General features: G+C 40.6%; 1 protein-coding gene across 11 annotated transcripts in view; it reads right to left on the bottom strand.

Moving 5' to 3' along the window:
- The window catches only part of PDE1C (phosphodiesterase 1C), a 376,897-nt gene that overhangs the window by 15,891 nt on the left and 344,466 nt on the right, over positions 1-16,540 (bottom strand). For all 11 annotated transcript variants that reach the window (XM_080383283.1, XM_080383284.1, XM_080383281.1 and 8 more), the window contains one exon: positions 2,911-2,976. In XM_080383283.1, the coding sequence (XP_080239409.1) occupies positions 2,911-2,976 (66 nt within the window). The remainder of the gene's footprint in view (positions 1-2,910; positions 2,977-16,540) is intronic.

Consider the following 16,540-nt stretch of genomic DNA (forward strand, 5'->3'; position numbering starts at 1 on the left):
ACAGAAAGAAAACTGTCGTCACTCAGTGATTGTAAATAATACTTCTGGGTACATTAATGCCCCTACTGTGCTTCCTCACCATACAAAGTGCAAGCTCCCTGAAGAAATAGTTGGTTCATCCTCTTTGCACTGAGAAAAAACATCCGTTCCAGGAGGCTGCAGATGTGCCTGTGGCAGCCAGGGTCCCTGCAGCACTGTTAGATGCAGATGAGATGCAGGGAACTCTGGTTTCACCAGTGGTCAAGCTCAGGTGGTAGCTTCACCGGGGAGCTCTCCTGCGCACTAACCTCATAAAACTTCCCCAGCTTTCTAAGCTTTTGGGTGTTTCTTTCTCTTGCACTTTAAATTGACAAGGCATAGATTCAAAAGTTAGTGATGATTAGGACTTACCAATCTGCCAGCAAAGAGACAAGATGGGATCACATGCACACATGCTTGTTCTCATCAGCCTTGCTCCTTTAGAAGCGAGACTAAACTTGAATGCAATAAAGCTTCCCCTTTTCATTCAAGATGCAAAACAGCCAGAAAATAACTTTTTCTCAATTAGAAGATTGTGTGTGTGTTTACAGCAGGCTGTTTCTGAACTACATATTAATTAATGGCTGCTTCCAGCAAAAGCAAACCCCCAAAACCTGATCTATATAGAGCATAAAGAAACAGTATTATTATGGCTGTAAACAAAATGCATCACTGGACTATAAATACGTGGAAAATATTTCACTATTGTCTACTCCCCAACAGTGGCAATGGAAGGGTTGATTTGCAAACTGTACCACAGCAGTTTGCTGTATAAGCCATGGTAAGAGGGCATTGGTAGGAAGGCACCAGCTAAGCAGCCAAACAGAGAAAACCCACTGGGTCCTTAAACCAGTTGTTGCCAAAACATCCACTGAGGTGGGAGCTGTCTAATGAAGAGAGTCAAAACACAGCTAGGCATTTCCATAAGTGCCCAAGAGAAGGCACCTTCTTATAACTCAATGTAAGATCATCGCAGTATCACTACTGAAAGTAATGCTGGACTGACAACAAACCCACAGCGTCTTTTTGCAAAAAGGGACACTATTAGGTTGATTGGTCCCCTCTCCTGAAAGTGGATCCTCCCTACTGCTGTTTTTCTAATCATAACAGTTAACAGATCTCTAGATGGGATAGTTTTAAAGGGGAGCAAATATCATTCCCAAACAGATGAGGAAACTGGGGCAACAGAACAAGGATTTCAGCAAGGTCATTTAGCAAGTCAGCAATCAGGAAGGGACTGTACCTCGTAGCTTCTGCCAAACCCCTCTCTTCTGCATGTATATCCTCTACCTTCATATTATAATGGTGGTCTGCAGGCTCAGAACAAAGACCACACATAAGAAGGGATGAGGGATTTGTTGTTTGCAGGTGGTTAAGAGATGGATAAAAGTGCTACAGAGTTGGAAAAATAGATGAAAAACCCTGTATAAGCATTGCTTGTTAAAAATAAGCAAGTGACGATTGCAAACATGCTAAAACGTATAAAAAGTGATCTAGTTTTGAAATTAGATGTGTTTACATTAGATGAAAGTTACGGCTGTAGTGTGGCATGAATGTTTCATTCCACAATTTTTCCTTAAAACATAGGGTTTTTTCCCTCCAAAAAGCAAGATCTCTCCAAAAGCTCTTCAAACAGCAAGACTTCTAAATGCCACATGCAAGAAAATCCTGGGTGAAAATATGCAAAAAGTAGCAGCCTTCCCGTTGAATATAAATATAAGAATTTAACCACTGCTGGGACCCTATGAGAAACAGGCAATATACACAGGTAATACCTGTTGTCACTGCCAATGATGGGAAACTTCAGAAATTCAGAGGGTATATTTATGATGTTTCCTGTTCCATGCTTTCTAACTGAAAAATGTCTTGGGTTAGAGACCTGGGAGTCCTCATGTAAGCATGCTGCTCATAGGATTAAATTTTACTTCCAGATTGTCCATTCTTGTTCTCAAGCAGGACAATAATCCACCAAGCACATTGTTTTACTACATGAATACAGTGTTTTGAACTCTCTCACATTCCTCCTTGTCCTTTTCCTTGCTTACATCCAAGTGGTGGCTGCAGCTGTGCCTGGGGAAACAATCTGCTAAGGTGGTGGCTGCAAAAGAGCATCATGCCAAGAACAGCTTGGAGAACTGAAACAGCATAGCAACATGCTACTGCACATTGGCACCTATATATGGAGCCACACTATACCTCATCTGCTGGCACAGCAACCGCTGATGAAAATATCTGTAGTAAAACTTTTTCAGTACTTTGCTTGAAGACTGGGGATTTTGTCTCTGTGCTATCTTGTTTTGTCCCTGCAGGCTTACTCTTTCTTTCACCTACTGTGAATTATACATATATGAAAGCCCTTGCATATCCACATGCAAGACAGTGTCTTGTTCTCACTAAGCCATTGTGTAACTGCTTCATATTACCCTTCCTTTCTTCTGACAGTTGTGTGGGACAAAGATGAAGGATTAAGAAAATGGTTATCATGGTGAAATAGAGACACCAGGATTTAGTAGATGGGACAAGCAGAAAAACCCTTATGCTTGGGTCCACAAAACAGCCTTATTTTTTCCCTTCAGCATCTACTTCCAAATTAGAAAATCCCAAATTAATTTGCCAATCAAATTACAATAGTCTGTCAAGTCAGCACTGCAAGCCACAAAACACAAGGTATTTGTTTAAAAAACAATTAAATGCAGTAAAGACTATTGAAAACAACAGTTAATTTGCACAATGCCAGTGAAAGGGTTTACGTTGTTAATGTGATGTGTACAAGTCATGACGTACCTGAAGCAAGTCATCTGCTTATGTCCATCACCCAAACAATTGGCACCGCGAGTGCCTATTTCTAAGCTATGCACATAAGCAAATTAAAGTGAGGTGGTACCGACTGACCTGGCAACGTAAGGTGGTTTGCAGAGCGACCCAAGCCTGGCAAGTCAGCTGAACGTAGCAACGGACCTTTAAAAAGAAAGAATAGTTTCAGCAGAGATGGATGAACAGTAGTCCCACCAGCCATGACAAAGCTTTTTGTAGTGCTGCCACCACTACGAGGTGTTTGTTGTCTTCTTTCCACCATTTCTTATCCATACATTTAGGTAAGGCTTACTGGGAATGTAGCCTCACTTTTGGGGACTTTTGCATCTAAAGGAGTCAATAACAAACATATCTTCTTTTTATCACTTACCCAGTTTGAGTAGAGATATCCAAGTTATTTATTCTGGAAGTTTCACATTCTTAAGTTTTGGACCTATGAACTGCCAGATCTCAGAAACCTTCCCCTTTAGCTACCTCTGTGTCCTCACAGAACTGGCAGTTCCCAGTTTTATTGCCCCGCACGGCTCTGAAGGCAGTTACACGGCACTTACCTTGCTTCTGTGGCAGTTCAGCAAGTGGCTGGCATCCCTGTGGGAACCATTGGTTGGTAACAGCTCCAGGCATTTATGCCACTGGCTATACACACCAGAGAAAGGACTCTGATACTGTATTTGCAAGCAGAGGTGAGACACCCAAATCATTGGATGGCTTTTCCAAATCAACTTTTCTCCCTTCTTGTTTATGTGGCCGTCAGTATTTTTGCTTTGAAGATCACAGTCAGCTACATCAACACTCTCAATATCTCACAGAAGTTTGGCAGCTTGGCTTCATCTCTACTTGCGCTGGACTGGAGGCACGTGCAGACTCAAATCAAGCCAGTAAGGTATAAGAATACAAGCAGGTACAGTGGCGAGCACATTGCATGTTCTTCAGGAAATCAATACCAGTGAACTTCCCAGGGAGGAAAGGAGTGGATTAGAACTGGAATTTCAGGCAAAAAGGAATGCATAAAGCCTTTCACGCCTGTATTGAACATCTCTGAACTTTACATCCTCAGAATGAATGGCTTGGTCTTTGTCACTCTTTATCATAATTTTTTACTTTTTTAAGGAAAAGATCAAATAGAAAAACAGCGACGGTATGGGAAAATCCTGGTCACTACCTGTGTGGTGTGGTAACTACAGCACAGACACCACCCAAGTCTACCTGTGGAATAAGATACTTTGTAGAAGGTGCTACACAGAGATGTAGCTGAAATGCTGTGAAAGGAGGTCTATAAGCAAGATTGAACACTGGACAGCAGCCCTGTGAGATCCATGCTTATACTTCAAGCGGCACAGAAAAAAAAAAAAAAAAAATCACACAAGCAAGTATTTCAATGGGCATGAGTGTGGTGTGTTGTTGTTGTTGGGTTAGATGCTCATATTGACTGTGATTTCAGCCAAAATAGAAAAAGGGAAGGGTGAAGTTGACATGTCTAATCCCCAAACAGGTAAATACCTCGGAGTCCTTAAATAAGCTATTTGAATTATCTACATCAACTTCCCTCAGTTTAGAAATTAGGGAAAGCCACTAGCTGCTCCTCACAGGGGCAGGTGGTGAGCAATGACTGCTGCCCAAGCAACATTCCCACCATGTTTAAAAAAAAAAAAAAAAAAAAAAAGTTGATTATTACTAATGCTCTATGGGGAGTTGGACACTGGAAAGCAAATGGCAAGTGCCATGCCTGGATCAGATGTAGAAAGCACCAGAACAAAATCAACCCTTCTACAACTTTTAATGCAAATGAAACAGAGACCTCATTGTCTTTATTTGGTAATAGGATGAACATACATGGACTCAAGTTACAGAAAAACTGGAATGTTGGAAAATGTTTTATACATTTAGAGACCACAAGCCTCTCCTTTCAAATAAGGAACTAACAATAAATACATATTGTTTAAAATTATTCTCAGAACAGTTGAGAATACTTGGCATTACATGGCATTGTTCATTTCAGCTTTGCATTTTTATTTCCTTACGGGTCTTCACAAACCAAACAGGTGTTTGTTTGTTTTTTTTTAATTCCCTACCCACCCAGCCCAGGAACATACTTGCACTGAGTTTTGCTTTCAGCATGTATTTTAACTTGTTTTCTATACCCTCGTGCAAAATAGTGTAACAACCTGCCTCTTCCTCAAAAAATGTAGGAGAACAGGTGTCTGTTGTTTATCTTAGCTCAGTTCAAGAAAGACCTCTCCACTATCAGTTCTGCTAATATAAGCATACTCTAAAGTTTATGTTCAACTTCATACACAGGATTCCTTGCAGAATGCCAGCTGAGAAACGGTTATTATACAAGACCAAGATCCTTGAGTTTGGTTAGTTTCCCCTTATCCTTCCAACCAATAGATTTAATAGATTTAATGTTTCTTAACTTTGTTTAGGACCTGTCACTGTAGGGTTAACCACAAGAGCAGTGAAATCTACTGTCACAGATAAGCCACAATGTCCACCCTTCCCCCCTGCTGAAGGCAGTCAGTGCACTAGGGTATGACTTTGATTGAAGTGCCTACCAGAAGCAGCATCATCAGAACAAAGAGAGAGATATATAGTCTTATTTAAACACATCGTGGTGGAAGCAGCTCCTACCACAGCAAAGGAAGACAGTGCCACCCTGATGCATTGGCTTTACACAGACTGCCCTGCACATAATTAGCTGTATATGTTTTGGTTATTTAAACTTTGGCCCCAGATGCTGCGGTGGGACCAGCAGGACTTTGCATGCAGCTTCCTTTGATTTCAGTGCAACTAAAAGAGTGATCAGGCCCTAAGTATTATTTTGCTCTAAGCTATGTTGCAAATGCAATGGCTTTAGTCTGTTGGGGAAGAATGGGGAGGAGAAAAGGGAAGGGAAATATTCCTGTGAGAATCTGGGCCTGTAGACAACCAGAAAGTCTGCTAAAAACCCAACCAGAACCCTACAATAAAAATAGCAAATATCTTAAAAAATTGCATATAAAAGTATATAAAAATATTATCCAAGCAAGAAGAAAAAGAAAATGCTCACTCTGTCATTCTACTGCTAGGTTTTATCACTAGAAAACCCCAATGGCCATAAGCAATTTTGTTTGATAGATGCAGTCCTACGACCACCGGCAGAGACAACGGGATTACGTGTATTCCTCCTACCACTGGATAGCTTCTAAAACCAGGGTGTTATGAGTACACAGCAGTCAATACGTACACACTTGAAAGAAATGGAAAGAACAAAAAATACCAAAAGTGTGCTGTGAGGCTTGCAAGTGAGTGCTGTCATGCTCTTAGGTATGAGGGTAAATAAATTTGCTGCAACCGAGCTTCAGGTTCTCAGCCGGCTTGCATGCAAGTAGCTCCATTTTCTTCTGCCTGGTGGTCAAGTCACCAGAGCAGTGAGAAGTGATGCCTCAAAGATAGGCATGTGTCCCAGTCCTGCTTGGATACAGATCAGAGCCCTCTGTGCTTGCTGGGGATCAAAAGGGACATTGCAGCAATGAGAAGGCAATCTCAGCAAGTGGGAATGCACGGCCAGTGTTTCATTTTAACAGCAAATAATGGCATTGGCAGCCATCACGTGCCCTGCTCCTGCTTTGACCGGAGTAATCAGGGAATCTGGGATCACAAAACTTGTCTGCCTGTGGAAGCAGGGGGAGCATCGCTTTAGGATGCACACCTGCCACTAAACCGACTGGAGCAGACCTGCTTGTGTTGTGCGTAATACAAGTGTGGAACTTCAGAGAGAGCTGAATTTACTCCTTCAGCTGTGAAAGCACATTTTTTCCCCCTTCTTTCTACCTGGCCAGCACTGATGCCCACTCCCCAGAGTGATCTGCATGGAGTCAGTGCTGCAGGGCTCCTTCTCATCCTCAGCCAGCATGTTCCTGCTTTTGAGTGCTGATGTTCAGACACCGCACCAGCACAGCTCCGAGATCAGCATCAGTTCAACACATGCAGAAGCACAGGATCGCTCTGTTGTTTTTAATTATTGGGTGAGGTGATGGATTAAAAAAGCGTAAGAGAAAAGGACTTGATTATGCTGTCATTTGCTGAGGATAAATGGCTAACATATGCTATAGATCATCAGAGGATGATGAGTTTCATTATTATAAAATGAAATGTGAGGGAAAAGGAGCCAATAAGAAATATTTAAGACCATCTCATGGGTTCCTGGAGCTAGACTAGTTCATTCTAGTTGAAGCAAAAAAAAGGTACTGTCCTTGTCAGGTTCCATGATTTCTAATTTAAAAGATTATTGTGTTTTTTCATTTAAAGTCACGTTTGGGACCCACTGTAGAATTTGCAAGGATTAACAGAAAATTCAGGTGGTATTTGCCTTTAGCTAGGTGAGCTCAAGGACCTTCTGATTACAAAGCAGCATAGCACTATCAGCTGTCTAGTCAGAAATATTTTTGCTTCCACACTGAGCTTGTAAGACTTCGTAAGTACATATGCAAACTTCTGCATATTCAAAGGGTAGTTTGCAAAAACACCTCATACACCATTCTTCTCTGCCATAACCAACTACAGTTTGGAAAGTTTATCTCAAACCACAAAATTTATGCTTGAAAAAAGAAACATCGAGAAAAAGGAATTTACCTCCTTTATTCACCCACCAGGAACCAGGCTCCCAAATTCCAGATTCATTCTGATGCTCAACAACCTACTGTATTAATACATAGCGTATTTACACCAGCTGGAGCTATACAAAAGGCTGCACTTTTAGATAAGTATCAGTCTATCTAGATTGACTACTCTGAAATATGTTTTAAGTCTAAAATAGCAAAATTTCTTTTTTTAATCTACTATTTTATTATCAGCAAAAACAAATGTTGGCTGCTGGCACCTAACTTTTTTCTCAAATACGGAAAACATAATGACATCCATCATCTTTTTATAATTAAACATAGAAATCTAACCATATAACTTTGGAAAAAAAAACAACACAACTGTGTAGTTTGTAAGGAAAGCTGGTTGACTACAGCATTTTGACAGGTTTTTACATTTAAAAAAATAATTTAAAAAATAAGCAAATCCCTTCTTTCACATGTGTGAACACTTCTTGCAGAAGCACACAGTTCAAATCACTGACTGAGTACAGCCCAGAGAACTGTCACCCTTTCTGCCATTTAAATAATGAACAGGATAAAATGAGAGGGCTGAAGCACTGGCACAGGTCACCCAGAGAGGCAGTAGGTGCCCCATCCCTGGAAACATTCAGGGTCAGGTTGAATGGGGCTCAGAGCAACCTGACCTAGTTGAAGACGTCCCTGCTCACTGCAGCGGGGGTTGGACTAGATGACTTTTAAAGGTCTCTTCCAACCCCAAGTATTACAGTTCTGTGATACTATGAATCTTTAAAAACATATCGCTTGTCTTTTTTTTTTTTTTAATTATAGTGCATCCAGGAGTTCAAGCACTATATCACCATGAGTCAAAGGTCTGCTCGTTCCCAGCTACAGGGAAAAACCCTGACAGGGATTCTTGCAATGGTATCCCTCCCTGTTTTAAGTGCCTGGATTCTCCCTCTTGAGTTACACAAGAGTTTCTGGGAAGTAGAAGACACCTGATGCTCTTCCAGAAAGGCAGAGCTTTCTGAGAGTGCCAGCAGTCACTGCACAGAGGCAAGAGTACCGTCTTTATCTCACAGCTTCCCAGCCTGTGCCGCCCTCCATAAGAAGTGTCCTGGCAGCAGCAGACCCCCTTTGTGCCTGCTGGTGGGTGCTCCCAAATAATTATGTAGAATTTCAGCATGAGGCCAACAGTATTAGCCCTATATTTGCAGAACTTCTGACATATTCATTGCTTGCATAGTCTTACTGAGGATGGAAAAGGAAGGCATCTGAAAAATGGAATTTCTACACATTGGGGGAAAGTTAGGTATGGATGTAAAACCAGAAAACCTTACTTGCTCTTTCTAAACATAGGCCATTAGCTGATGCACACCTAATCCTTTTCCACTTTTTTGTTTGTTTGTTTGTTTCCCTTTGTGGAATAAAATAAGAGAAAACAGTTCTGTAATTTTTTTTTTTTTAATTTTTATTTTTATTTACACAATTGCACAGTGTCTGATCTCTAGTTTAAGTGGGAGGTGTCTAAACATACCATTCCTTGGCTCACAATGCACTAGCACGATGCTGCAGAGTGTTCCAGGAGGTGTGGGGGCTGCAAAGGGGTACATAGGTGTGATCCTGGGAGGGGACCTCACAACAGATGCTTTCATCTGGCCTAGTCTCTTTGTAGAATTTCTATTTCTAGATTTCACTTTCACTTTATATATTTCCAAGCTGATAGATTCGGGGGGATATTTTTTTTTATGTGACAACAAAAAATCCTAAAAAATGCTAATAATCCACTGTATCTTATTCAAATTATTTTTAAAAGAGCAGGAGAAGATTACAGCTAGCTCTGTCTGCCTGCATATTGCAAAACATTTTGCTGCATACCTGTGTGCTGAGATCAGTAACTCTGACTGTAAAATCTCTTCTAGAATGGCAGTTCTGATCTGCAGTCCCCGAGAGATGGCAAATCTACCACCTCCCTTCTTAGCTCCTGCCGGTGGTGAATAACCCTAACAAATCAAGGAAAAACATTTTCCAGTCTGATTTCACACCTATGTGCCAGTGCATGAGAAACAAGAACTAACCAGCCGTGAATTAAGCAGTTAGGCTTTGCTGCCTGAAAGAATCACTCCCAGAAAGAAAGAAAATATATATCTCAGAAACAGATGAAAAAAATATTTAGGTTTTTATAATAATAATAATGATTATTATTATTATTCTACTGTGTATAATCTAAGGCATCTTTAGTCTGTGCATTAGGTAAGGATAACTTACAAAATATTGACTAAACATCCTGCACCTCTGACCAAACACGCTGTGAGCGTATGTTCCCCCTGACTTCAGGGAGAAGTCTGACTAAGCAGGGACTGAGTCACCGCTGCAGTATTTAGTTCTGCATTATTGATATTTCATCAATGTGCCTTCAAAGAGCCTGGTCAGGGCTGGAAGTCATATCCTACAACTCTTATCAGGGCTGAATGCTGATGGAGGAGAGGGGAAGGAGAGGTGGAAAAGCGCTACATGGTGCCACAGCTCTCTGCCTGCCACACAACATGGAGTGTACTCAGCACTGTCCCCAGGGCCACTGTCCTCCCAACACCCCACTTTCCTCAGAAAATCTACCCCAGAGCTCCCATTGAACCAGGAGCTCACAAGTGTGAACACTATGCGCCCTTATATTTATTCTAGTTAAATGAGCTGGTTCGGTGAAGCCAACTGCGAGTTCTAAGAACTGCAGGAGTTATTTTTGTAATTCTTCTGAAAACATGTGATTGAAGTGCAACCTTTTCACAGCATGAACCTAATCTAAATATCTAGCTTTGAACAAACTCAAACTGCGGTGTCCAAAAAAAGAATTCAAACTGTCTCTAGCCTCAATAATCAAAATCCCAGATACAAACACTCCTGAGTGAGAAGGTATTTGTTTTTAAATATGGATTTAGGCTGAGCTCACTGCTGTGATTTTTGCTAGTGTTGCGGGAAGCTCGTCCCTGTACATGCACAGTTCAATCAGCAACAGAGACCCAAGCTCTAATATAGGCTGGTGGTAAAGTCCTGTGCTTTTAAACATGAAAAGGAAACACCAAAGATTTACCTTCCTAAGTCCGTATTTTGCATGTTCTCTACATAGCAAAGAGCCATGACAGCAGTCTGATTCCTTGTAAAACACATATACGACTAACACAGCAAGACCTTATCCTGAACGAAAAGGAGTTAGGCATAAAAACAGTTGTATGTGTACGTACGGTCTTGATTTCCACGTAGACAGGTAAAATTACTTACAATTAACAGGATCGTTACCAAGATCCCAAGCCAGAAAAGCACTTACATACATTTGGCGTTTCTTATACAAAGATACCTTCCTGAATCAAGGCCTGAGTGAGTCAGTTTTTTAACATTTCTTCTTTAAAATGGGCCAAAATGATGGCTACTTTCCATGTGTCTAACTCCACTGGATGAGACAGTTTTATCCAGCAAGTCCAGCAGTGTATTTAGGACACACTTGTTCATTTTGGTTTTGTCTGTCTGTACGTCTCCCAACAACGCTTTTCCTTTTATTTGGCCTGTCCATTCAGCCAGCGATAAAAGAAAGACTACACTGAGATGAAACTAAGAATTGATCCGTGTGATTCCCTGCTGCCCCCCTTCTCTTAGATCTTCAGGTCAAACAAAAAACGGTTACTAGTAGCCCATGAACAAATGTAAGAGACAACTCATTATCTGAAATCTCAAGTTAAGGCAGGCACATCAAGCAGTACATTAGGACATGCTCTCAGAGTCTGACAACAAAATTTGCCCCAAGGAAATATTGTTTTCATTGATTATTCCTTTCCTATTACTAACTGCAAAAACAGAACAAAATCAAGGGTTGAGTGAGTCTGCCTGCTGTTTAGAAACAAAAACATTTTGCTATCATTGCATCATCTGGGAAAGACATAAAATCTTAACAAATGGTCAAACGACTCTACAAATTCACTATTCTTATTAATAAAATCTGTGGTGAGGTGAAAACTGATGTCAAATTCTGTCTACCAGCACCTTAGAAAAGGCTCTCAGGGAAAATAAAGAGTAAAGGTTAAGTATTATCAAGTTTGGTTTTTTTTTTTCCTAAATATTCTTTTGCATCACCCTAATGTTGGTGTCACAATCTGAGGCATAGCAAAGGGCAATACCAGCTGACTGTTATCTATTTGCTTTACCTGTCCAGAGAAATGGAACCATTTGCATCAGGAAATCACTACTTGTTTTCTTTTTTTTTTTTTTAACAAAAAACTTCCCAAAACAACAGAAAATGCACACATACACAAACAAACAAAAATAAACTGACCCAAAAAACCAGGGCCCCCACCCTAGAACCCAGAGTCATTAGCTGTGGAGTAGCCAGTGGGAGGAGGAGTGTTTTGAAAGTTGTTTAACGCCTTCCCCAGAAACTGGTCTTTGCAGAAGGAGGAGGAGAACAGGAATGAAGAAGCTCAGCTAAAATGATGAAAGAAATTTGCAGTCTCTTTTTTTTAATATATTTTTACTCTTCTGTATCTGAAATAAAAAAAGAAAAAAGAAAAAGAAAAGTGTCAAATACTGCTCTTCTTCCCTTTGTCCAAGGAACAGGTAATCTGGGAAAGAAAAAGAAGCGTATCAGTTTAGACAGCCTCATTTCCTCCAAGCAGTGTGGCTTTGCTTCACTGTTGAAAAGCTGCAAGGTGAGGTCCACCAAAGCAATATCTTACTGGCTTGACTGGAAATATCATTCTGTCCTACACAAAGTGAAATCCATTGCTTTCTGACTAATCCAGTGAGAATTCAACCTTTGGCATCAATGGGATCATGCAACACAATCCAGCATGCTTAGATCAAGAGATCCTATTAGGCTTCTTTGCTGTAGGGCGCTCTGATCACCCTTGCTCACTAGTTCTTTCAGGACCTTTTTGTTCATGAAAGCAACAATGTTGTACATATGGTTTGACATGAAGAAAAGAAAATGCTCCAAACACAAAAGAACACTACCTTTTAAAAGCCTCTTTCTCCCCAAAAGGTTGCAATGAAAAGCACAACCTTACGTATGGATAGGTGCCTGAGATCTAACGAAATATGTGTGTTTTACAATCTACTAGACTCCTCCATCAAATATTTATAAACCCTTGGCTTCATAATTAGCCTATATTTGACTAAAAATATCCTGAATTTACAAAATAACTGTTTTCTATGTAGTTACACCACGACTGCATCTTCACAATGAACAGATCTCCTTGAGGAAGAAATGTAGACAAGAAAGCTTTTTTCTTTATTTCTAGTGAAAGAGGACAGTTTATAATGACAGAGGAGACACTATCCAACCATCTTCATACCCTTACCTAGAAAGGCTCTGGAAAAGCTTCAAACAGGAACATGAATATTTTACTCTATATTGGCTGTCCCAACCGGTTAGCTGAATACACCTGGCACTCTGCTTAACTACTGCTATTCTGACAATGTTTATGTCAGCAGAGTTTGGAAAGTCTTTTGACTCAAAAAGCATTTGAAAGAGTCTCTCAACCAAGGAGATTCAGCCCAAGGAGAGATTGATTAATTTATCTGTAGGGCTGGCTATGCCTTGGAAGATGTGATAACATCAAAATCTCTTTAGGTCCCTTTCAGAAAACCAGTTTCTTTTGCCTTCAATAATATATTGCTTTTTTTTTTTTTTTTTAGGTCCTATTTTGGCCAAGAAAAAAAGGAAAAACAAAGAACTAAAGCTTTGCTGCTGGATTGCATTATCTCTGATGAATGTATACAGAGGCTGCATAGATCTGCTAGGGAGTTGGTATCATTTTCTTCTACTGTATAGTTCACAGGGGGACTTCTCCTTTCAGGATGGTCTCCTGTAAGTTGCTACCACATTATCTTGTTCACTGATGCAATTCTAAGACACTGTTCTAAGGAATTAGGCTTTCAGCATTTCATTGGATTTATTTAGACTGAATTGCACATTCCCAACACTACCGACAGCATAATCTACAACGGGCAATAGTAACAGCCATAACAACAGTACTACACTTCCTTGATGTCTCCTATCTAAAAAGTTCAGCCTGATTTACTGTTATTAACAGGATCATAACAATCTGGTGAGACGTATCATTAGCCGTATTTTAAAGAGAAAACACTGACCCAGAATGAAAGGTAATTGTTTGGGACACATGGACTAAATTACATCCTTAAGCAGTAATTATTTCTAAATCTCTTAAATGATCTGCTGAATCACACCAGGAATCTGAAACAGAGCTCGAAGTATCACCCAGCATGCCCTCCCCTTCCTATGCCATTCACACTCAGAAGACTTAACCCCTCCCATCGCTGTTAATGAAACAAGGAAAAATGCAGTGTTTTTCCAGCCTCTAGAAGTTCCCTGTGGAGAACTGAGTCATATATTGCTTTTTGCTTCCGTTAGCCACATCATCAGCTCCAGTGAAAACATTCCAGTACAGCATTACTTTAAATTGTTTTTCTACTTGGTGGAGCAGATGTGTTGGTTTCCTAGCCGAATTTGCTTTTCGATACAATACAATGGATATGCCCTACAACTACCTTAACCTTGGATGTGATTCAGTCTCTTTCTCATTTCAGCACAACAGTTCCAGTGCAAATATTAGTATGGATCAACAGAGGTAATTGAAAGAGGAAAAAGAATGAATATGCAGCACTCAGTACGCAGGAAGACTAAGGAGTTCACTCGGCATACACTGAATTTCATTATCTGAAATAGCCTCGTCTGAACGCACATCTTGGTCCTTCAGTGTCACTGACGAGTTTATATTGTTTGTCAAGGTTGAGCATTGGTCCTACTCTTGATCACTAATGCAAATACCGGTGACTTCTACAGCTCTTCATGTGACGCCAGCACCCACTCGGAAGAGATTAAGACCATTTCTGCTATCGGCTTATAGGTTTATATTAAGGCATTTTTAAATTGTGTTTGTTGGACTGTGAAGGTATATGTTTACTATGTTACGTCTGACGTACTGAAGCGAAAATACACTGCGGTTCGTCTTTTCCTTCACACAGAATTACTCAGTGTACAACTGTATCCATACAGCAAGGAAGCTGGCTGTCAGATTTGCACAATCAGTGATTAATCTCATACATTTCCCCCTCTTTCTGTGATAAAACCAGTGCTTTGGAGTCCAAGGCCTTACAAGAACTACCCATTTTAAGAGTTGGCATTTATTATGCCTGTCTCATGCAAACTTTCACAATCTGCTACCCAGCTGGAGAAGAGGAACAGAGCCCCAGAGGCATTTAGACTGAGGTGAAAGTTTAGACTAACTCAAAACCTACACCTGTTCTGTAATGACTCACGCTCCTCACTGAGGGTAAACCACAGGCGGGATGCTGGTTGTAACCAGCTGGAAGTGGAGAGCTGACTGCTCCCAGCACCGCTTCCGAAGGTGGCCAGCCCTGCTGCTCCAGCCCAACGCTTGCCCTTTCCCTCCATCCTTTCTTCCCCAGCTGCTGAAAGCACAGCCCTGCCCAGAGCGGGTTCAGGGCACCTTCTCACAGCCTCCAGTGCTGGGTCAGGCTGTCACGACAAGACCAAATCCTGTGGTTTCCAAACTGCATTTAAAAGAAAACTCTGCTATTTTCTTGCCCAAAAATTAAATGCTGAATGCAGACTGCAAGACGGTGGTGTAATATGGACTCAGGATTTCATGGGCAGGGTTTTTTTCACATACTGCTTAGCTTGCTTGGCAGTCCCTGTCAACGGAAGTGTTTGTGAGGTTATCGTACGGTCCCTGTTTCCTCTGTTCAAATATGCATTCCTTCAGCTTTATAACCATACTTAATTATGAAGGAAGCGCAAGCTGATACCACAATTATCCAGGATTACACACTCAGATTTTCTTCCTAAGCAGGCTGTGGTAACCTTGCAGTTCACTTGTGAAAAAATAGTGCTTAGCATGAACAAATCTCATCTTCTTAGCATGCTGAATGAGCACTTCTACAGAACTCCACCACACCACCAAATAATGTTGCCCATGAGGTGCTATTACCCCAAGATAATTTTTAGTTGCAGTTTTAAAACACAGAAAAAGCAAAAGAAGAGAGCCTCAGTTAACCATATTCATTCAGTCCATTCCTTATTGAGCTCCCTATGGTGATGACTTTTCATGCTTTTATGATGTAACATCATTAAGCTATCAACCAAAAGAAATCAGCATATAATTACATTAAAATGAACATTTTCGTGTTTTGCATATTTTATTCTTGAAAATTTTAGGGGCAAAAATGAATCCTACTGTTTTTTTCAATTCTATTAAAATCAGATTCTCTTGTCACATCCAAAAACCTGTGTGCAACACAGGCTGTCAGTGTTACGTATTAACATAAACAGCAGAAATCAGAAGGGCTGCACTTGAAGGAAAGTTAAATACACAAAGTTTATGCATGGTATGACTTTTAAGCCTGAAAAGGGAGAGCTGCAGAAAGAATCTAATAAAAGGTAAATTAAATTATGAGTGGCACTAAGAATGTGAATAGGGAGCAATTACTGTTTCTCATAGTCCAAAATGGGGGTTATGAAATGAAATTATCAAGCAGTAAATTTGAAACCAACAAACAGATGTGAATTTTCATATGATGCCTAAGTAAGTTTTGAATTGTGTTGCTTCAGTGCCCAGTACACAAAAAAGCACCAGGGATCTAAAGATAATTAGACAAAGTAATGGAAGAAAAATCCATCAGAGGCTATCCAAGTCAAAGATTTGACCTCTGCCTTAGCTCTTGGGAAGGCAGAAAGCCGCAGAGGGGAGGCATCACTCTGGTTTTGTTCTTTGTTCATTAAGATCTCTGCTACAGAATGTTGTCACATAGGTAATGGAGAGCTAAAGGGACTTTTAGTCTGACCCAGCATGGTGGTTCAAGCTTTCCTAGGAAAGCTGACATGGTGTTTGAAAGTAGCCTCCACCCTCACTTATTAATAGCTTAGGCTTTTCAGGATAAGACTGTTCCAAACTCTTCTCACTCAGCAACCTGCTTCATACAAGCACTGGGTGAAATAACAGCAGAAACCACAAATTGTTGTTTAGCAATTGATAACAGAATGATTACTGATGCAATGCAAAATGAGGGGAAATAATAGTCTGAGTAAATGTGTCTCA

The sequence above is a fragment of the Falco punctatus genome (genome assembly GCF_963210335.1).
Source record: "Falco punctatus genome assembly, chromosome: 4".
Classification (NCBI taxonomy): domain Eukaryota; kingdom Metazoa; phylum Chordata; class Aves; order Falconiformes; family Falconidae; genus Falco; species Falco punctatus.